General features: G+C 42.1%; 1 protein-coding gene across 1 annotated transcript in view; it reads left to right on the top strand.

Annotated features, from left to right (window-relative positions):
• Positions 1–23,038, top strand: part of Uba3 (Ubiquitin-like activating enzyme 3) — a 114,137-nt gene that overhangs the window by 39,356 nt on the left and 51,743 nt on the right. The window contains exon 7 of the mRNA XM_080274847.1: positions 847–1,052. Coding sequence (XP_080130973.1) covers positions 847–1,052 — 206 coding nt within the window. The remainder of the gene's footprint in view (positions 1–846; positions 1,053–23,038) is intronic.

Consider the following 23,038-nt stretch of genomic DNA (forward strand, 5'->3'; position numbering starts at 1 on the left):
GGTGTGGATGTGGATGTGATAGGAAGCGTTATGAGGAATACACTGAGGTGGCTTGGCCACGTGGAGAGGATGGAGGGTGAAAGACTGACGAAGAGAGTGTATGTGAGTGAGGTGGAGGGGGGGAGAGGGAGGGGGAGGCCGAGGATGAGATGGAGGGATGGGGTGGAGAGGTATATGAGAGAGAGGGGTGTGAGTTGGAAGTGGGGCAGTGAAATGGTGGGGGACAGGGTGACGTGGAGGCGATTTTTTTGTGGCCACCCCAAACGGGATTGAGGCGTCTGGCAATAGATAGATAGATAGGAGCACATAAAGAGACTAGTGAAGAGGAAAAAGAAGGAGGTAAATGATGATCTAGGAAGAAAAATGAATACTTTCTGATTATAAATATTGTTATATTTATATATTTATGTATCTATTTATTTTTCTATGTGTATTATTGACTATAGGCTTGATGATCATTTCCCTGAGGCCCAGGAGTCCTCCTATGTACTGTACCACTCATGTTGTTAACAATATGCTGTTGCTGGTTGATGATAGTGATGATGATTACAGTAGTGATGTTAGCCTAATGATGGTGGTGGTGGTGATACTGGTGATGGTAGTAGTGGTGGTGGTGATGATATGAGAACCATCCCTCATAATGATTGCAGTAAACAGTAACGCACTTCCTCACAGGTACCAGGGATGTGAATCACTGTTTGATACAGGGTGTGTTGTGGTTATAAACAGCAGTGACCCACAACCTACTCATCCCATTTATTAATTCAGGAAGTAGGATAATGTCAGTGATGATGATAGAAAAACGTTTATGGTGATGATGATGATGAATAGCAAATCTGGTGACAGGTATCAGTGGTGTAACGTACCGGCTGACACAGGGTGTGGTGAAGCGTATCATTCCCGCTGTGGCCTCCACCAATGCCGTCATTGCTGCCGCCTGTGCCACCGAGGTATTCAAGCTGGCCACCTCTGCGTGTACACCCATGAACAATTACTTTGTCTTCAATGATACCGATGGCATTTATACATACACTTATGAACAGGAAAAGAAGGTACGTGTAGTAGATATTCACCCCTTCACTTCAAAATATCATTTCAAATCTGGATTAAATCAGTTAGCTACATCATTGCCAAAATACAGTTAAAAATGCATGCACTTAGGCTTCCAGAATTTTCTTACCAATGCCCATTTTACACATATGAACAATAGTATTTCTCATATTGGGTTTTCTTGTGCATTTTATGCAAATGAACTGTATTTTCTGCAGGGTTTTTCATATGCATTATACATGTATGAAGATTGCCATTTTAAAAATCAAAATATCAACTACAATATGAAGTGGTTAGTGGGGGAGCTCACCATCCACTCACTCGATGTAGTGCCGCTCTCGGGTGCCTGCCCTTTCCTCTCTTCCTTCCCTCTTTTCATCCTTACTCTTCTGTCTTCCCTTCCTTCCTTCTTTCCTCTTCCATCTATCTGTAGGTGACTGTACACTGAGTGATAAGCCAAATGGTTTCATGTACACCAGGATACCATTTATTGTGGTGGGTGGTAACCATATGACCAAATTATGATGCCGGATGGTTTAGTGGGCAATTAACCTGTGGATTGCGCAATTACTGTACCATTTTTTATCCCACCCTGTGGTGTGCAAAAAACGAAGGAAATTTTTTTTTTTCTAGTTTTTGTTTATTATAAACTTGAAGATAAACATCCAGGGCATTATCTGGTGAAAAGAAAAAATCTCTCTCTCTCTGTCTTTGTGTAGGGCCATGCGTAAGTTTACGTATGGGAGTAGTGAAAAAATGAAAAAAAAAATCAATTTTTGTTGTTGTTTTTGTTAATCATAAAAGTTGGACTACAAATGTGGGCGATTGTGTTCGTGTATGCGCCAACGCAAGATCGTGCAAGCAGAGTGAGAGAAGAATTCTGGACAAATGTGGAAGTGGGCATGGAAAAGTTTGAAAGGAATGAGAGAGTGTTTTTGATTGGTGATATGAATGGTAAAGTAGAGAATATGAAGGTGGATGGAGTAGTTGGTGAGTGGGGTGTGCCTGCTGAGATAGATGAGAATGGCAGTGCTTTAGTGGACGTTTGTGCCGAGAGGGGGTTGGTGATAGCCAATACCCTCTTCAGGCACAAAATGAACCACAGGTATACATGGCGAATGATGAGAAGGGTGAGTGGTGAACTGAATGAAAGGAAGGCAGTGATTGATTATGTATGTGTGGCTGAAAGGATGTGTAGGTGTGTAATTGATGCAAGAGCATACAGTATAGAAGTTGGGGGAGTGGACTTTGTGATGGTCAGAATCAAGGTCCAAGTAAAATGGAGAAATAGAGGAAGGGAAGGACAGGAGGAAGGAGTAGATGCAAGGAGAGTGGAAAGGTTACAGGAGGATGAGAAAAAGCCAGAATATAAGAGAGAAGTGGAGGAACGATTGGGAAAATATGGATTGGAGCAGATGGGGGATGTGGAAGGTGTGTGCAAGATATTCACAGAAGAATTATGTGCAGCATGTGAGGTAGTGTGTGGGATGAAGAGAAGGAGAAAGGGGGTGCAAGGAACAGCATGGTGGATTGAAGAGGTGAGACAGGCTGTAGCACAAAAGAAAAAAGCATATAATGAATGGATGAGAAATAGGGGTGTGGAAGAAGTTGAGAGACAGAAGAGAGAGTTACTGTATATGTAGAAAGGATGAGAGAAGTGAAAAGATTAGTAAGAGAGAGTGAGAAGAGAGTGGATGAGGAATTTGGAAGGAATTTGAGTGTAAAGTGGAGGGACCATAAGAAAATGTTCTGGAAAGAGGTAAAGAGAGTTAGACAAGGTGGCAAATGAAGTTAGTAGGGGAATGAAAGATAAAAATGGTAGATTACTGTTAGAGAAGGGAGAAAAAGTGAGCAGATGGAGAGAACACTTTACAGAATTGTTGAACATAGTGAAAGTAATGCGAGTATAAGTGGCTGGGGAATGGCTGGGAGAAGGAGGGACGTGAGAAGACAGGAAGAAATCAGTAGGATGGAAGTTGTGGAAGCAATAAAGAAAGTCAAAATGGGGAAAGCCTCAGGAATTGATGGAGTGTGTGGTGAAATGCTGAAGCATGTGGGAGAGATAGTGGTAGCATGGATGTGGAAGATGTGCAGATTGGCCTGGGAGGAAGGTAGAATCCCAGAGGATTGGAAGTCAGGTATAATTATTCCCTTGTACAAAGGAAAGGGGGAATAAGAAGTGTGTGGTAATCATAGGGACATTTGTCTTCTTAGTGTAATAGGAAAAGTATATGGTAGGATACTTATTGACAGAGTTAGGGAAATAACAGAGGAATTAGTTGGAGTGTGTGGTAATCATAGGGACATTTGTCTTCTTAGTGTAATAGGAAAAGTATATGGTAGGATACTTATTGACAGAGTTAGGGAAATAACAGAGGAATTAGTTGGAGAAGAACAGGGAGGTTTTAGGAAGGGAAGAGATTGTGTAGATGAGATATTCGTTCTTAGATCTTTAGTGGAAAAGTTTCTAGAGAAGGAAAAGAAGTTGTATGCAGCCTTCATGGATTTGGAGAAAGCATATGACAGGGTGGATAGACAAGGATTGTGGAAAGTATTAAGAATATATGGAGTAGATGAGAAGTTGATGATTGCTGTGAAGAGTATGTATGAGGGTGCTAAGGCTGCAGTGTGTGTGGATAGTGAAGTGAGTGAGTTTTTCTTTTAGAAGGTTGGATTGAAACAGGGATGTGTCATGTCTCTATGGTTGTTCAGTCTCTACATGGATGGGGTTATAAAAGAGATACAAGGTAGGGCAGTGGATATTGGAGCGGCCCTAGTGAGAGAGGGCAGTGTTTGGAAACTCCCTATACTGTTGTTTGTTGTTAAGTGAAGACAAAGGGGAGCTGCAAGGCTTGATGGATGAGTTTGGGAGAGTGTGTAAGAAACAGAATCTAAAGGTGAATGTAGGGAGGAGTAAAGTTATGGTCTTTGAGAGAAGTGAATTCAGTGAATGTACAGTCCGGTTGGATGAGGAAGAAATGGAAAATGTGAGTATGTTTAAGTACTTGGGTAGTGTGATGAGTGAGGATGGAAGTTTGGAGGGTGAAGTGCTTGAAAGGGTATAACAAGGAAGAAAGATTGCTGGTTCCTTGAAAGCAGTGATAAGAAACAGGGAAATGAGCATGGAAGTGAAAAAGTTACAACATGACAGTATTGTGATACCAACTCTAATATATGGAAGTGAAGCTTGGACCATGTTGGAGGGACAGAAGTCAAGAGTGAGAGCAGTGGAAATGAGTTATTTGAGAGGAGCATGTGGAGTCATATGGAGAGACAGACTGACAAATGAGGATGTGGAGGATCGTTGTGGTGTGGATGTAGATGTGATAGGAAGCGTTAGGAGGTATCCACTGAGGTGGTTTGGCCATGTGGAGAGGATGGAGAGTGAGAGATTGATGAGGAGAGTGTATGTGAGTGAGGTGGAGGGGAAGAGAGGGAGGGGGAGACCAAGGATAAGATGGAGGGATGGAGTGGAGAGGTATATGAGAGAGGGGGATGTGAGCCTGGAGAGGTATATGAGAGAGGGGGATGTGAGCCGGGAGCAGGGCAGTGAAATGGCAGGGGACAGGGTGACGTGGAGGCGATTTGTTTGTGGCCATCCCGTATGGGATTAAGGTGTCTGGTATTAGATGAATAGATAGATTTATTATAAACTTGAAGATAAACATCCAGGGCATCATCTGGTGAAAAGAAAAAATCTCTCTCTCTCTTTCCATCTTCGTGTAGTGCCATTTGTAAGTTTGCATAGGGGCTGAGTTGTTTATGGTAATGCACGACCAGCACAGCCTGAGCTGTGGCTCGCAGTGTGACACTACCCAGCCTGAGCTGTGGCTCGCGGTCCACGGGGTAAGGCACTCCAGTCAGATTGAGCTGGTGCAGATTTATATCCAAGGGGTGGTTGGGGTTTACTGCTCGCTTAATGCCACTCAGAGATGAGTGAGACTGGTCATTCATCGTTAATGTCAGGACCAACTTTCCTAACCCTGGGCTCCTGTGTGCCTCATGGGACACCATTGGATTAGATGATGAATGAATGAATGAAAAATGTTAATTATCATTATGTTTTCTTGTGTCTGGTAGTGTAGCATATTAGCAGTACAGTATGTGTAGAGGAGGGTAGAGAGGGCCATTGAAGGAAAATGGAAGGGGTGGGGGAAGATGAAAAAATGTACTGTATATTATCTGAGGCAAGTTAAACCGTTTGTGATGTAAGAATTGCCTGGCCCTGGAGCCCAGACTGGGTTAAAAGTCAGAAGTGAGAGTAGGGTGGAGTCACCTTGGATTGCAGTATTAGTAGGAAACTATTTTGCATAAAATCTGAAATATGCTGGGTATAAAAAATTAACATCTGTTTGTTTTGTTATTTTGTTTTTGATGATTCCAAAATGCTTGCATGGTCACCTGATGGCAGCTGTCCATGCTACTTGATCTCTGGAAGCTTCCCTATTTAGTCCCATATCTCTGAGGTCACACTCAGTGACCTCATCCCAGGTCTTTTTTGGTCTACCTTTAACATTAACAGTTCTCACTGTTTGCACCCTATTATCATCCCCCATCCTCTTCACATGCCCAAACCATCTCAGTCTACCTCTCCTCATCACAGCACCAGTACACTCCAGTCCCATCCTATTTCTCTTCTCTTCCATTGTAAATGTAGCCCCCTCGGGCCTCTCACTCAGGGATGCACTGCATATCCACCTAACCTTTACCATTTCTGTACTCTCGGGCCTGCGAAAATCCTCATCCTTCACTTCCTAGATCTCACTACCATACAGCATTACACTCCTAGCACATGCTGCATACAAATATCCCATAGCACAGAGGGAGAGCTCTCTCGATGTCAGGAGAGGCAACAGTTCCCTGAACTTCTTCCAACCACTCTTCATTCTTTCCACAGAGCTAGCTCCAGCCCCACCTCCAGCACAGAATATGTCTCCCAAATGACAAAACTCTTTCACATACTCAAGAGACTCACCAGCAAGTTCAATCCTTTCACGCCTAGCAAACTCCACATGCTCTCCCCGACACACCACCCATTGAAATCAGCGTTATCTCGCAGTCTACCTCTAATACCATTGCATCTCTTATGCACCCAGTTATCACAAACACAGCACAAGATGGAATTACTGTACTTCACATGCCCTTGTTGCAAATCGGACATGGCCACTTCCCCTCTTCTTTGACAGTACCGCCACAAGCCCTAGATACCGTCACTTTTGTTTTATCTGCATTAAATTTACCCTTAAGTCCTTTTGCCCCATACCACCTCTCCATTTCTTAAATCATTCCTCCTCCTCCCTTTCCTTCTCTACAGTCAACACCAAATCATCAACGTACAACATCTCCCATGGGAGTCCATTTCTGAAGTCACGTGAGAGGGCTTCAGGTACCTTAATAAACAACAAGAGGCTCAAGACTGACCCCTGATGCATACCAGCATTCACGGAAAACTCCCCACGCAAACTCCATTCACCCTTATGTGGGTGCGGGCCACCCACATACATGGCCATAACAACCCTAACCAGCCACTCCTCGTTCCCAAGCTTTATCATTGCTCACCTCACAACCTCTTTAGGGACTCTGTCAGAGACCTTCTCCAAATCAACTAAAACAAAGTACAGTTCCCTTTTCTTTCCTATATATTTTTCCTGAACCTGTTGAGCAATGAATATGGCATTAGTGGTCCCTTTGCTTGGCATAAACCCAAACTGCATTTCATCAATATTCACTCTTTCTACAATCATACCTTCTAGAACTCTCTCCATTACCTTCATTATTTGGTCCTAAAGCTTTATACCTCTATAATTTCCTCTATAAAGGGCATCGCCCTTCCCCTTTTACACATTTACAATTACTCTCTTCAGCCAGTCATCTGGGACAACTGACTCGTATATAATCATATTTATCAAATCAGTTACTAGCCCCACTCCTGCATCTCTTGAGGCTTTCAACATTTCTGCAGTCAACTCAGACACACTGGCTGCCTTCCCCACCAGTATCCTACCTATTGCCTTGCTCACAGTAGCTGCGTCAATCAAAGACCAAGGGCCAGACACTGGATCTGCTGGCTCCAAACCTTCTCTGTCCCAGTCAAACTCCTCATTCAACAACCAGTTGTAGTGCTTTCTCCAGGCATCTTTCATATGTCCACTGTTCACCACTACCTTTCCTTCATCATTTTTCACACACTGCTCACCTGTGGTATGCCTATTCTCCCTCTTCATCTGATTTGCCACTTAAATATCATATTCTTCCTTTCCCCACAGTGAAATTTGTCAGTGAAACTTATTGTGGTTTCCCCTCTTTAGAACTGCTGTTGAGGTTAATGCAGTATTTGCAAGATAATGAAAAAAAAAAAAAAAGAAAAACTAAAAGCGTAGCATTTTTTATGGAGATTTACCCGGAGGGAGGTGATGATCCACACAGACCTATAGGCACCACCGAAGTAATAATAAGCAGGCACATAAATACACCAGTCAGTCCAAATGTTTCCTGCATTTGCTATGCTATTTTCTTGGAAGATATAAGGAAAATATTAGATTGAAAAATCATGTTTCTAAGTAAAATTCCCGGACATTAATGAATATGAATTGAAAATTTGTGGTAGGTGGGGGGTGCCTATCATCCTCCCACTTAGTGTAGTGTTGCTCTGTTTTTTAGGGTAATTATAAATCATAATAGATAGATAGATAGAGAGACAGATAGAAGCAGGGAGTCAGATGATAAGGTATTGTGTCTGCGAGAATCGAGCAATGCTAAACATGCTTACACACTCTTAACTCAAGGAATGCTTTATAGGCACACGACAGTGCCTAGTGACCATACACACACATACACACATACTCACACACAGGCTTCTAGAACTTTCCACTCACAAGGAACACACGTGATACGTCTCCTGCTACACCAGAATTTAGGAAAGAGAGGTCAGAAGGAGACAGGCCATAGAACAGACAGGTCGCAGGGAGAAGGGCTTAGCAACTTGAGAGAGAGACAGAGAGAGCAAGACAGAGAGATAGCTAGCTGGACTCTACTTTATACTCCGCTCTGTGTGAGAGACTGTTAATATTTCCAAGACAAATAAAAATAGTCCCATACTATTCTTTACCTCTCCTGTCACTACATGACAAATGGGAAAGAAGATTATCTACTTACAAGCTACTCCAATATAACAACCGCTCGCCCACAAGTCTCATATATATAAAACTCCACTACAAGTAACTACAAAGTCTTTTATGACATTTTCACAAAGGAACTACAAAGTCCTTTTATGACATTTGGTGGCAGTTTTTTATGACATTTGGTAGCAGCGAACGTATACGAACCTCGTCTACGAATCAACATTGAATTCCTACAAAATATCAAGATTGAAAACAAAAAAATACCTCTCACAACCAACAACTCGACCAGCTCCTGACAATATTCTCTCCAACCAGCCCCCTCCGTCTCCACGATCATCACGCTGATTTAGAAGTGATCACACGACGCCTTGCAAGTAGTTTAACAAAATATTGATACGATCTTGCAATTCCTATGACGAACCAACGAACTACAACCATCTACAATCAACTACAAGTAACAACTCTACGTCGTCTGTATAATCTTGTACACGCACCTACAAGTAGCGGCAGTCTTCATCCTACAACGAGTAAATCACAAGAAAAAAGGACTACGAATACCTCGAGGAAGAAAAACGGTACAAACAAACGTAGAGTGAGACACGACTCATAACTCATCTTACTCACTCGTCTTCACTCAAGTTACTCATCGCTACTCATTCACTCACCACAGCTACCAGTGTGGGAAGTCGACGTCATCATGCGTGCTTGCTGAAAAGACGCCACGTCGGTCAACACACCACCTGCAGCACCACTCACACCATTCCCACCACGGTAAAAATTAGTGAGTTACATAGTTACTTCATTTATACAATACACAGTGATAGACAATAAGCTTCTGCACAAACATATAAAACATGCTGTATAGTTACAGCTTAAATACACATACTGTACTTACTTCAGTTATCTGCATAACTCAAACACTAAATAATCACCAACAATAAATATTCTACACTGTATATATTGATTCATTTATTATAACATTTATTTACTACCAACGAGTGTTACCATTTATACCTACATAAAATACGTGTTGCATACATACAGCTATACATTATTATATCTACAAAGTGATAAAGAAAATATACCATCACAGTTACTCAGTGAGCGATTAAAATAACTGTATTAAACATTTATTAATTAAAGCTACCTAGTGGAAACATATAAATTAAGTTACAAGGTAAACTAGAGAAAAAAAAAAATGGCCAACACAAATGACGTTAGCAAGAGTGAACATCTTCGACACAATCGTGAAGACAATGATTTCCACACAGTGCTGACACACACATTACTCACGATAGGTACAAGTGAACAACAACTCAGTGTATATAGTTAATACTGTATATAGTGTATATATATATATTTTTTTTTATATAAAATAACAAAATATGGGACTATATTATATCATTTTCAGTAATACCTGTGCAATATAAACTAAACTTTAAAAAAGTATCCCAAGGAAATTAGCCAGTAATTATGCAACCATGAACAACATGGAAAAAGCGTACACAAGCGAAGAAAAACAAACTATAGAAAATCAATACATACAAAAAAAAAAAAAAAAGAAAGAAAGAAAGAAAAAAAGTAAGAAAGAAAAAAGAGAAATAGAGTAAGATCACATAACAAACAAATGAAAATAAGTGTACGTGTTACTACAAATGCCAAAATACCACATAAACTACAAACAAAAAAGCAAATTGTTGTCTCCACAAGCAAGTGGCATGACACATCATCACTATCATCGACCGCAGCATGATCGGATTCATATGTCAGGACTGCAGTTATTATAATTATGTAACGACAAACGATTGCATTATGTTACACTTGCTACAATTATGTAACTACAAACAATATGTACCATTTATGTAACAGTTGCATTAACAAGATGTAACTTTTATGTAACTTTAACTACAATTATGTAACTACAAACGATATGTAACAATTATGTAATGACAAACGATTGCATTATGTTACACTTGCTACAATTATGTAACTACAAACAATATGTACCATTTATGTAACAGTTGCACTAACAAGATGTAACTTTTATGTAACTTTAACTACAATTATGTAACTACAAACGATATGTAACAATTATGTAATGACAAACGATTGCATTATGTTACACTTTGCCAATTAACAGTTGCATTAACAAGATGTAACTTTTATGTAACTTTAACTACAATTATAAGGCCAAGACACTTATGTAACAGTTGCATTAACAAAATGTAACTACAGTTATAAGGCCAACACAATTATGCATTTCACTACAATAACCCAAGTACATACTGTATTACAGTTAAATAATTTACTTTAATGCATTTATTCAAATATGTATACAACTTGTTTAAAAGGTAATATTACTGAATAATCACTATTTACTATAAATATTATATGTATACAATATTCATACAATTATGTTACTTTTACAATATTATGTATTTCACTTAATTAGCTTATAAGTTCATTATAATGTGTATATAATATGTATTAATATGTTATGACTATTAACTGTCGATGGTACGCCATTTTCGCATGACCGAGCATATATTAGGAGTCCATATTATAATTACAAATCATAATAGATAGATAGATAGAGAGACAGATAGAAGCAGGGAGTCAGATGATGAGAAGGTATTGTGTCTGCGAGAATCGAGCAATGCTAAACATGCTTACACACTCTTAACTCAAGGAATGCTTTATAGGCACACGACAGTGCCTAGTGACCATACACACACATACACACATACTCACACACAGGCTTCTAGAACTTTCCACTCACAAGGAACACACGTGATACGTCTCCTGCTACACCAGAATTTAGGAAAGAGAGGTCAGAAGGAGACAGGCCATAGAACAGACAGGTCGCAGGGAGAAGGGCTTAGCTACTTGAGAGAGAGACAGAGAGAGCGAGACAGAGAGATAGCTAGCGGGACTCTACTTTATACTCCACTCTGTGTGAGAGACTTTGTTAATATTTCCAAGACAAATAAAAATAGTCCCATACTATTCTTTACCTCTCCTGTCACTACATGACAAATGGGAAAGAAGATTATCTACTTACAAGCTACTCCAATATAACAACCGCTCGCCCACAAGTCTCATATATATAAAACTCCACTACAAGTAACTAGAAAGTCTTTTATGACATTTTCACAAAGGAACTACAAAGTCCTTTTATGACACATTGAGTGGCAAGCTAAATGTCTTCCTGTAAACCAGGAAAGCATTTACAATGTTGGGTGGTAACTTTATAACCAACCAACACGTGTTCCCTACGTGACAGCAAGTGGGTTGGCAGAGGGTTAGTGCCCCTCCCCGGTAAATAACTAACTAAAAATACGAACAAGAAGGCTCGGGCCAGGATTGACCAGAAGGTGACGACTAAGGACTGAACAAAGAACATGGTACGGATAGCTACATGGAATGTAAGGGGTGCAAATGATGAGGTGAAAGAAAGAGAGATTGTCCAGGTGCTTGAGGGTGCAAAAGTGGATGTATGTGGATTAACTGAAACTAAATGGAGAGGTGAGAGTGTGAGAAATTGGGAGTTTGGATGGGATATATGCACAGGAGTAGGTGAGAATGAGAGGGCAAAAGAAGGAGTGTGTATCCTTGTGAGTAACAGATGGAAGGAGAATATAAGAGAGTATGGATCAGTTGGCTCAAAGATTGTATGGGTAAGATTGAAAGTTGGACTACCAATGTGAGCGATTGTGTGCGTGTATGCGCAAACGCAAGATCGTGCAAGCAGAGTGAGAGAAGAGTTTTGAACAAATGTGGAAGTGTGCATGGAGAAGTTTGGAAGGAATGGGAGAGTGTTTTTTATTGAAGATATGTAGGAGGAGGCCGTAGCACGGGCCGAACAGGGTAGTACTCCCTAGGGGAATGGGAATGCTGGTGATAGGGAGAGCTGGAACTCCTGTTTCACTAGCTATCTAACCATCCCCCTTTGCTAACCTTTTCAGTGTGACAGTAACATGGAGAGTAGACCAGCATACTCTCCCAAACATTTCCTCTAGCTATTTATGCACTACCACATGCACTTTATATTTCACACACCGCTCGCTGGTGCAGTGGTAACGTTCTCGCTTGCCAACTGGTGGACGGGAGTTCGCGGCTCGCTCAGGTTGCGAAAAGTTTCACTGATGAAGTGGGTGGTTACTGTCCCCCTTGAGCAAGGGGACAGGTGTGTGTGGTTGTGAAGGTCACAGCCTTGCCCTTAGATCGGACTATATGAGCTCTCAGCTCCCTTCCGGGAGGGTAAAAAGCTGACGATCACGACCATCAAGTGATCCTGACCGACCCGGTGAATTACAACGTATCCCACTACGTTACAGGGGTTGGCGCCAGCAAGGGCATGCGGCCAGAAAACTCTGCCCCCGCTACCTATTGGCAGACTTCTGGGGGGAGGCATGGTGGGGGTTCCGCTGGCATAGATCCTGGGTCTAGGGCGAAATGGGGCTCGGGCCTGTGCTAGAGGGTACAGGGCATTGCGGTTCCCAGGCTGCCGCTTCCGCCCAATAGAGAGGGGCCCGAACCTGGGAGTAGCGCCCCAGGAGGCTGCCCTATCAGTGGGTGTATAATGGCGGGATAGTTGCAGTGCCAAGGTCCGCTTGGAGGGTGTCCCTGCAGCTGTCCTGGCAGGGTCCCCCGAGGCCACTACCACAGCCACTGGTAAGCTGGTGGGCTAGGGGTCCCAGATCCATTGCCTGGACCTGGGACTGTGCAGTAAGTGGGGCCTGTGCTATGTCTATCCCCCTTTATTAATATTTAATACTGAAGATGATAAAACAAAATAAGTTTCAGAGCAAGCCTGAGGACAGTAAATCACCCAAGGGGATGAGGGTGGGTTCACGGAATGTGGGAAGTTTGAGGGGAAGAGCGGAGGAAGTCGTTGAGGCATTCAGTAGGAGGCGGGTGGATGTGCCGTGTTTGCAGGAAGTCCGGTACAGGGGTGGATCAGCCAGAAAGATTGTTGGGAAGGACTGTTGCTATAAGTTGTTTTGGCAGGGGGGGATAGACGGATATGGAGGTGTTGGTGTGATGGTTGCGGAGAAATGGGTGGAATATGTTATGAATGTTTTGAGAGTAAGCGATAGGATATTAGTATTGAAAATTCTGTTGGGTAGAAAGATAGCTGCGATTATATCGGCATATGCTCCACAGGCAGAATTGGATGAAGCAGAGAAAGATAGATTTGGGGATGATTTAATACGTGTAGTGGATGGTATGCGGGATGATGAGATAGTGATTTTGGGAGGGGACTTAAATGGTCATGTAGGTGAAGCAGCACAAGGTTATGAAGGAGTGCATGAGGGATGTGCGTATGGTATAAGGAATGCAGAAGGGGAAAGGATACTCGAGTTTGGGGAGGCAACGGACATGATTGTGTGCAACACATATTTTAGGAAAAGAGACAGTAGGTTAATTACATATGAGTCTGGGGGAAATAGCAGTCAGATAGATTGTTTTCTGGTTAAGAGGGCTGATAGGAGGTTAGTGAGGGATGTTAAAGTTATAGGAAGTGAGGAGTATGTGCAGCAGCACAAACTACTGATTAATGATATGGTGCTTAACCCCTACACCTCGGGCATGTTTACCAATGTTTTGTGTGTGCCGCGGGGTTACTCGGGCTCCGACACACTCTCAAAAAATATTTGCCAAAAATCAGTTATTAGTCCTAGAATATTAAAATTACATATGCTTATGACATATACCTTCAGCTTTCTCCTGGAATGTTTATTGAGCCTTCATCGGTTACCGTAGGACTTGTGGAGACCTCTGAAGTTGGGTAACGAAGTCTCCACTTTACACTTCCCGACAACCCGTAATATGATTACCACAGCCAGATATTAACACTATAAACACTACTCTATGATTTTCAAGTAGTTTGGGATCCATACTCCAAAAAAAAAAAACACTGTGAAAGCAATGAAAATTACGAGCGCGTCTGACCGTTGCACTTGCGCTAGTTCGCTCTTGGTACTCTGTCATTTATTATTCATAAAACCCCTCACACTTTATATTTCTATTACTATATAACACTTATATATATCTACAGTCTTTATCCATAAGTTTCCTTCAGTAGTATTAGTTTATTGTCACTGTAGGGATTCAATTTCTTTCAGTAAAATACGTAGCATTCACTTTCTCGTCCTGTATACTAGCACTGAGAGTGAATGTCACTTTCACCTTCACTCTCATAACTCATAGTACTCAGACATGCTAGAGTGAAACTTTCACTTTCATTACTCCTAGGGTATATACTCGTATTCTTATAATACTACTCATTTACATTTCTATTTACGTTCTCCATTTTTTTTACGTTATTTACATTTTTATTTTATTTACACTGTGTTATGCACTGTCACTTGAGGTAACTTATAAAACTATTTTCCACTGTTCACGTATATTTACATTCATTACTTTCACTTGCTGTTTACACATTATTTACACATTATTTACAATTCCACTTGCACTGTTTTACTCAATAGAAAGATCGTAGTTACTCTTTTATCAATTGTCAGCCCTTTACCTCTTTCTACACGAGGTTTAGTAGGGGGTAAAGGTCACAGGGCCCTTTGCATGGGGGTGGAAAGGCCCTGAAGCTAGCAAGAGCGAACAGACGTACCCCCACACTGGAAGATGAGAGTGAACTGTTAAGGGTGGGCCGGGGTGGAGGCCTACCTAGGGAAATCAGCACTGCCAACGTTTAGCCTCTTGACACAGCTATTTATAGCAATGAAATGATTGGCAGGAAATCTAGACAATACATTATAAATTAGGTAATTCCAGGTGAATGTAAATATCACTTAGGCTTCTCCCTTCCCTCCTGATACTGTATTTGGCAGCCAAGTGGAGGGCTAGAAGAGAGGTATACAGGGCAAAGTCTGAGTCACAGAGACTAGTACTTGATAACCAAAATCATGGGGAAAGGAAAAATATGATATTTAGGGTGGCAGGTCAGATGAAGAGGGATAATCGGGATATTATAGGTGAACAGTGTGTGAAGAGTGATAAAGGAAGGGTAGTGGTGAACAGTGAGGATATTAAAGATGCATGGAGAGAGCATTATAACCGGTTGTTGAATGAGGATTTTGACTGGGACAGGGAAGGTTTGGAGCCAGCAGATCCAGTGTCTGGCCCTTGGCCTTTGATTGATGCTGCTATTGTGAGTGAGGCAATAGGGAGGATGAAGGTGGGGAAAGCAGCAGGTGTGTTTGGGTTGACTGCCGAAATGTTAAAGGCCTCAGGCAATATAGGGGTGAGGTTAGTCACTGATGTTGTTATTTGTTGTTTAAAGATTTTCCTTTGCTGTGCAGGAGATCGGGCCTTATATTGGCCCGGTCAGTGGAGGTTTGGCTGTATGAGTAGAGTTATTTGGGGCTTAACTAGTCACTGACCTGATAAATAGGATTATTAATGAGTGTGTTGTCCCAGATGATTGGCTGAAGAGTGTAATTGTAAATGTGTATAAAGGGAAGGGTGATGCCCTGGAAAGAGGAAACTATAGAGGTATAAAGCTTTTAGATCAGATAATGAAGGTAATGGAGAGAGTTTTAGAAGGTGTGATTAGAGAAAGAGTGAATATTGATGAGATGCAGTTTGGGTTTATGCCAGGTAGGGGGATCACTGATGCTATATTCATTTTTCGACAGCTTCAGGAAAAATATATTGGTAGGAGAAGGGATCTTTATTTTTTTTTTGTTGATTTGGAAAAGGCCTTTGACAGAGTCCCTAGAGAGGTGGTGAAGTGGGCAATGAGAAAGTTTGGCTTGGAGGAGTGGCTGGTTAGGGTGGTTATGGCTATGTATGTGGGTGCTCACACCCAGGTAAGAGTGAATGGAGATTTGAGTTATGAGTTTTCCGTGAATGTTGATGTGCATCAGGGGTCAGTCTTGAGTCCCATGTTGTTTATCATGGTACTTGAAGCCCTTTCACGTGACTTTAGAAACGGACTCCCATGGGTGTTGTTGTATGCTGATGATTTGGTGCTGATTGCAGAGAATGAAAGGGAGGCAGAGGAAAGGTTTAGGAAGTGGAGAGATGGTATGGGGCACAAGGGCTTAAGGGTAAATGCAGATAAAACAAAAGTGATGATATCTAGGGTTGGTGGCGGTACTGTCAAAGACGAGGGAGAGTGGCCATGTGCAGTTTGCCACAAGGGCGTGGGAAGTAATACCATCTTGTGCGGTGTTTGTGATAAATGGGTGCATAAGAGATGTAGTGGTATCAGAGGTAGACTGTGAGATAATGCTGATTTTATGTATACGGTGTGTCGGGGTGAGCAGGTGGAGATTGTTAGATGTGAAAGGATTGAACTTGCTGGTGAATCTCTTAAGTGTGTGGAAGAGTTTTGTTATTTGGGAGACATGTTGTGTGCTGGAGGTGGGGCTGGAGCTAGCTCTGTGGCTAGGGTGAGAAGTGGTTGGAAGAAGTTCAGGGAGCTCTTGCCTCTCCTGACATTGAAAGGACTCTCCCTACGTGCTGAGGGGTCTTTGTATGCAGCATGTGTTAGGAGTGTAATGCTGTATGGTAGTGAGACCTGGACAGTGAAGGAGGAAGATATTTGCCGGCTTAGACGTACAGAAATGACAATGATTAGGAGGATGTGCAGTGCGTCCCTGCGTGCAAGGCCTGGAGGGGCTGGGTTTACGATGGCAGAGTTGAGAGGTAGGATGGGACTGGAGTGTATTGGTGTTGTGATGAGGAGAGGTAGATTGAGATGGTTTGGACATGTGGAGAGGATGGGGGATGATAATTGGGTGAGGAAGGTGAGAAGTGTTAATATTGGGGGTGGGGTTATGAGGGGTAGACCGAGAAAGACATGGGACGAGGTCATTAAGTGTGACCTCAGGGTTAAGGGACTGAACAGGGAGGCTGCAACGGATCATGCAGCGTGGAGAGCTGCCATTAGGTGACCAAGGCTGACACATGCAAGCATGTTGGAGCCTTTAAAAACGAAAACGATATGAATGGAAAAGTAGGGAATGTGAAGGTGGATGGAGTAGTTGGTGAGTGGGGTGTGCCTGCAGAGATGGATGAGAATGGCAGTGCTTTAATGGACATTTGTGCCAGGAGGGGGTTGGTGATAGCCAGTACCCTCTTCAAGCACAAAATGATCCACAGGTATACGTGGCAAGTGATGAGAAGGGTGGATGGTGAACTGAATGAAAGGAAGGCAGTGATTGATTACGTATGTGTGGATGAGAGGATGAGAAGGTGTACTGTATAATGGATGCAAGAGTATATAGAGGTTGGGGGAGTGGACTCTGACCACCACTTGGTGGTGGTCAGAATCAGGTGTATAATGGATGCAAGAGTATACTGTATAGAGGTTGGGGGAGTGGACTCCAAACAAAATGGAGAAATAGAAGATGGGAAGAACAGGAGGAAGTAGCTTATACAAGGAGGGTGGAAAGGTTACAAGATGATGAAAAAAGGGCAGAATGCAAGAGGGATGTGGAGGAGTGATTGGGGAAATATGGATTGAAGCAGATGGGGGATGTGGAAGGTGTGTGCAAGATATTCACAGAAGAAATCTGTGCTTCATGTGAGGTGGTGTGTGGGGTGAAGAGAAGACGAAAGGGGGTGCAAGGAACAGCATGGTGGAATGAAGAGGTGAGACAGGCTGTGGCACAAAAGAAGAAAGCATATGATGAGTGGATGAGAAATGGCTGTGAAAGAAGTTGAGAGATGGAAGAGAGAGTTGTATGTAGAGAGGAAGAGAGAGGTGAAAAGATTAGTGAGAGAGAGTAAGAAGATAGTGGATGAGGAATTTGGAAGGAATTTGAATGTAAAGTGAAGGGATTGTAAGAAAATATTCTGGAAAGAGGTAAAGAGAGTTAGACAGGGTGCCAAAGAAGTTATCTGGGGAGTGACAAATAAAAATGGTAGATTACTGGTGGAGAAGGGAGAAAAAGTGAGTAGATGGAGAGAACACTTTCAGGAATTGTTGAACATAGAGAATGAAAGTAATGCAAGTATAAGTGGCTGGGGAATGGCTGGGAGAAGAAAGGAAGTGAGAAGAGAGGAAGAAGTCAGTAGGATGGAGGTTGTGGAAGTGATGAAGAAAGTTAAAAGGGGAAAATCCCCAGGAATTGATCGAGCGTGTGGTGAAATGCTGAAGCATGTGGGAGAGATAGTAGTAGCATGGATGTGGAAGATGTGCAGATTGGCCAGGGAGGAAGGTAGAATCCCAGAGGATTGGAAGTCGGGTATAATGATTCCCCTGTACGAAAGAAAAGGGGAAAAAGAAGTATGTGGTAATCATAGGGGCATTTGTCTTAGTGTAATAGGTAAAGTATATGGTAGGATACATATTGACTGAGCTAGGGAAATAACAGAGGAATTAGCTGGAGAAGAACAGGGAGGTTTTAGGAGGGGCAGAGGTTGTGTAGATCATTTTTTTTTTTTTTTTTTTTAATAACAGAACGGAGGAAGGAAAAACAAATGAATAAATAAAAATAATCCATTCACCAGATTACTGGTGTCCTCTGTTCATAAAATTTCGGTAACAGTTAGACTTGAACTGCTGTGGGTTGAAATTTGGAGGGAAACAACTCTGGGGAAGCGAGTCCCAGAGAGACGCAGTTCGGGGAATGAAAGAATTCTGATAGGCAGAAGCTCTGCAATATGGCTGAGTGACATTCCAGTCATGAGCGCTACCAGATGCCCGTGTAGCATGAGGGAAGGCATGGAGAGGTGGCATCATGGACGCAACTTCGTATGAGCATATGCCAAAAAAATATCTGTAAAATAATGCAAGGGAGGCAACATTCCTTCTTACTTGCTGGGGAGGTAGTTTATTTGTAATGGCAGGGTTGTTAATGATTCTAACAGCTTTGTTCTGAATTTGGCTAGTTGTTTTAATGCAACCTCTCCACAACCATTCCACAAGGGTGAGCAGTATTCAAGCTGAGAACACACATTACTCTTATAAATTATAGCTAACTGCTCATCAGCGAAGAAGTTACGGACTCTGTACAATAATCCAAGTTTCTTTGAGGCGAATTTAGCAAGTGATCTGACATGAGAGGTCCAGCTGAGGGCATTGTTAAGTGAGATGCCAAGGATTTCAATACTTTTGGAGATGGGAATATTAGTAACATTGATGGTAATGTACGAATCTGGCAATATCTGTGTATTGGTAAACTGTATATATTTAGTTTTACTAGCATTAAAAGAGACAAGGTTGTTTTGTCTCCATTCACTGATCGTAGATAGATCTTGATTTATGGAGATGGCTGTACTGAGTTGAGAGGTAGAGATATTAGACTTTGTAAATGGGTGTCTGAGTGTGAATGAACTATATAGTGTTAGTCATCAGCATATGAGCGAATGGGATTGTGGGTGACAGATAAGAGGGGGAGGCCGAGGATGAGATGGAGGGATGGGGTGGAGAGGTATATGAGAGAGGGGGGGGTGAGCTGGGAGCAGGGGAGTGAAATGGCGGGGGACAGGGCGACTTGGAGGCGATTTGTTTGTGGCCACCCCAAACGGGATTGAGGCGTCTGGCAATAGATAGATAGATAGATAGAAATAGGGTTGGTGCCAGAACTGATCCCTGCGGCACGCCGGCGTTAATTGAGTGGAAATTGGAATATACATCATCTACTTTTACTCTTATTTTCCTGTCACTAAGATATGAAGATATCAAAGGAACAAAAGACGTTAGTCCATAGCAAAGGAATTTGGACAGCAGGGAACGGTGCCATACTGTGTCGAAAGCTTTAGAAATATCAAGAGCTACTGCATGAGTTTCTCCATGTAGATCAATTGATTGATGGATGGTATGAGTTAGGAGATTGAGTATGTCAATGGTGGATCTTTTGTGGCAAAAACCATATTGTCTATCACTAATTAAGTTGTTGGATTCAAGATGTTTAACAGTGTGCTTATTAATTAATGTTTCAATTACCTTACCAAGAGAAGTTGTGACAGCTATTGGTCTGTAATCGGGGGGGTCAGACGAACTTCCTTCCTTCGGAATTGGGTGGATATTGGCTTCTTTCCATGAATTTGGGAATAAAGAAGTACATATGCATAGTCTGAATAATTTAGCTAGAACAGAGGCAAGTTCAGGGGAACACTTTTTCAGTTGGCGGAATTCCATCTGGGCCTGGAGCTTTGTTGGTAGGTAAATTGTCTAGGATGGATTTTACGTATCTTGTCTGTATTTTAAGTGGGGCAGTGTTGGGAGAGTCAGGTTCTAGTACTGGGACATTCTGGCTGGTATCGTCTATGGTAGAGTTTCTGGCAAAGGTACTAGCAAAGATATCTGCTTTCCCATGCGGGTCATTTGTAATGTTGCCATCTGGAGATTTTAGTGGAGGAATGGAAGATGACTTGTTAAAGTTATTATTGAAAGAATTAAGAGTTGACCAGAATATTCTATTGTCATTAGGGTTGTTAAGTAGTTTTGATGCTTGCTTTTGAAGAAAGTTTGTTTAGATAGATTTAATACAGCTTTTGCATGATTTAACGTTCTCCCTATGTGTGAAGTGGGGTTGGTGGAGGATTAGTGCCCCTCCCTGTAAAACAATTAACTCTAAGCCCTTGGCCACCCCGTCTGGGATACATGGCGTCTGGCAATTTTTTTTTTTTTTTTTTTTTTTTTTTTTTTTTTTGCATGATTTCTAGCAATTTTAAATTGGGAGAGTGATTCAGATGTTTTTTATTTTAAGTAAGAGTTATATGCTAATGACTTTTGGGCTGTTGCTCTGGCACAGTTGCCATCAGACCATTTTGGAGAGTTCGATCTTTTAGAGAACTGTTGACTTGGTATGAATAAATCCATACCAGCTAGTATTAAGTCGCAAATATGGGACTGGGTAGAATTGGGATCACAAGAGAAGAAAGACTGCCATGGAATGTCAGCAAGATACTTTCTAAATCCATCCCAGTTTGCCCTATCAAAGTGCCATCGGGTCACCCTGACAGGTTCAGAACGGGGAGGTGTGGGAGGGTTAACTAATGAGGCTTTGATGAGATTGTGGTCAGAGGATCCAAGTGAGATTGTAGTCAGAGGATCCAAGTGGTGACAGTACCTCTATCCTGTATTGATCTGGAAGAATTGTCAGGAATAGATCCAAGAGATGGGCATTATGGTCAGGATTATCAGGTATTCTGGTTGGTTGCTTTATCAGTTGCGTGAGAATAAATGATTCTGCAAACAGCTCGCATTCTAGACCAGCGTTGTCAGTCCTGGCAGAATGCAATAACCATTCAACATTATGTATGTTAAAATTACCCAAAATGGTAATTTCGGTGCTAAGAGCAAGGTTAAGGTTGCTCAACTGAGTGGTTATGGAATCAGATACACTGGGTTCCGAAGAAGCATTGGGGGAACGATAAACTACACGGATATATTTGGTAATGTTTTTACAATTTAGTTTATATAATGAGTAATCAAAACTGGATGAAGTGAAGTTTAAAACAGTGTCAACTGCATATTGGGATTTGATATAAGAACAGGTGCTGCCCTTGTTATGGAAGATTGTAAGGAGATGGTAACCGGGAAAACAAAATGGAGATATATCGGTAGAGGGTGAGATTTGTGGTTCTGTGAGGAAAAGGGCCAAAGGGGATACGGACTGAAGGAAAAAATGAACTGAGTTTAAATTTGTGGTAAGGCCGTGGTTGTTGGTGAAGAATAAGGCCGCACTTTCACCTCTTCGCTGACGAGCATGGCTGGAAATAGCAACAGTCACTGCCGGCACAGTCGCTTGATGGTGACCGGGAGGACCTTGTGCCGCCAGCCTTATCCTGCCGGTGGTGGCAATCCGAGGTACCACCTCATTTGATAGTGAGATTGCAGTGGCCATTACTAAGGACAGTGAATAGAAGGTGTGATATGTTATGCACATGTAGTGTGGTGTAGACAGTTGAAGGTAGAGGTATTATGAGAGCATGCTGGCCTACTCTCTGTGTAGATATTCATTCTTGGATCTTTAGTGGAAAAGTTTTTAGAGAAGGGAAAGAAGTTGTATGCAGCCTTCATGGATTTACGGAAGGCATATGAGAGGGTTAATAGGTAAGGATTGTGGAAGGTATTAAGAATGTATGGAGTAGATGGGAAGTTGTTGAGTGCCGTGAAGAGTATGTATGAGGGTGCTAAGGCTGCAGTGCGTGGAGATAGTGAACTGAGTGAATTTTTCTATTTGAAGGTTGGATTGAAACAGGGATATGTCATGCCTCCATGGTTGTTCAGTCTGTATATGGATGGGGTTATAAAAGAGATACAAGGTAGGGCAGTGGATGTTGGAGCAGCCCTATTGAGAGAGGGCAGTGTTTGGAAACTCCTTGTACTGTTGTTCACAGATGATACTGTGTTGTTTAGTGAAGACGAAGGGGAGCTGCAGGGCTTGATGGATGAGTTTGGGAGAGTATGTAAGGAACGGAATCTAAAGGTGAATGTAGGGAAGAGTAAAGTTATGGTCTTCAGGAGAGGCGAAGTCAATGAATGTACATTGAGGTTTGGTGAGGAGGAAATGGAAAATGTGAGTGCGTTTAAGTACTTGGGTAGTGTGATGTGTGAAGATGGAAGTTTAGAGGGTGAGGTGCATGAAAAGGTACAGCAAGGAGGAAAGGTTGCTGGTTCCTTGAAAGCAGTGGTAAGAAACAGGGAAGTAAGTATGGAAATGAAAAAGTTACTACATTACAGTATTGTGATACCTACTGTAATGTATAGAAGTGAAGCTTGGACCTTGTTGGAGGGACAGAAGTCAAGAGTGAGAGCTGTGGAAATGAGTTATTTGAGAGGAGCACGCGGAATCATGGAGAGACAGACTGACAAATGAGGAAGTGAAGGATCGTTGTGGTGTGGATGTGGTGATAGGAAGCATTATTAGAAGCACATTGAGGTG

Source organism: Coenobita brevimanus, chromosome 60 (genome assembly GCF_032717465.1).
Source record: "Coenobita brevimanus isolate Jiangsu-jjx chromosome 60, ASM3271746v2, whole genome shotgun sequence".
Lineage (NCBI taxonomy): Eukaryota > Metazoa > Arthropoda > Malacostraca > Decapoda > Coenobitidae > Coenobita > Coenobita brevimanus.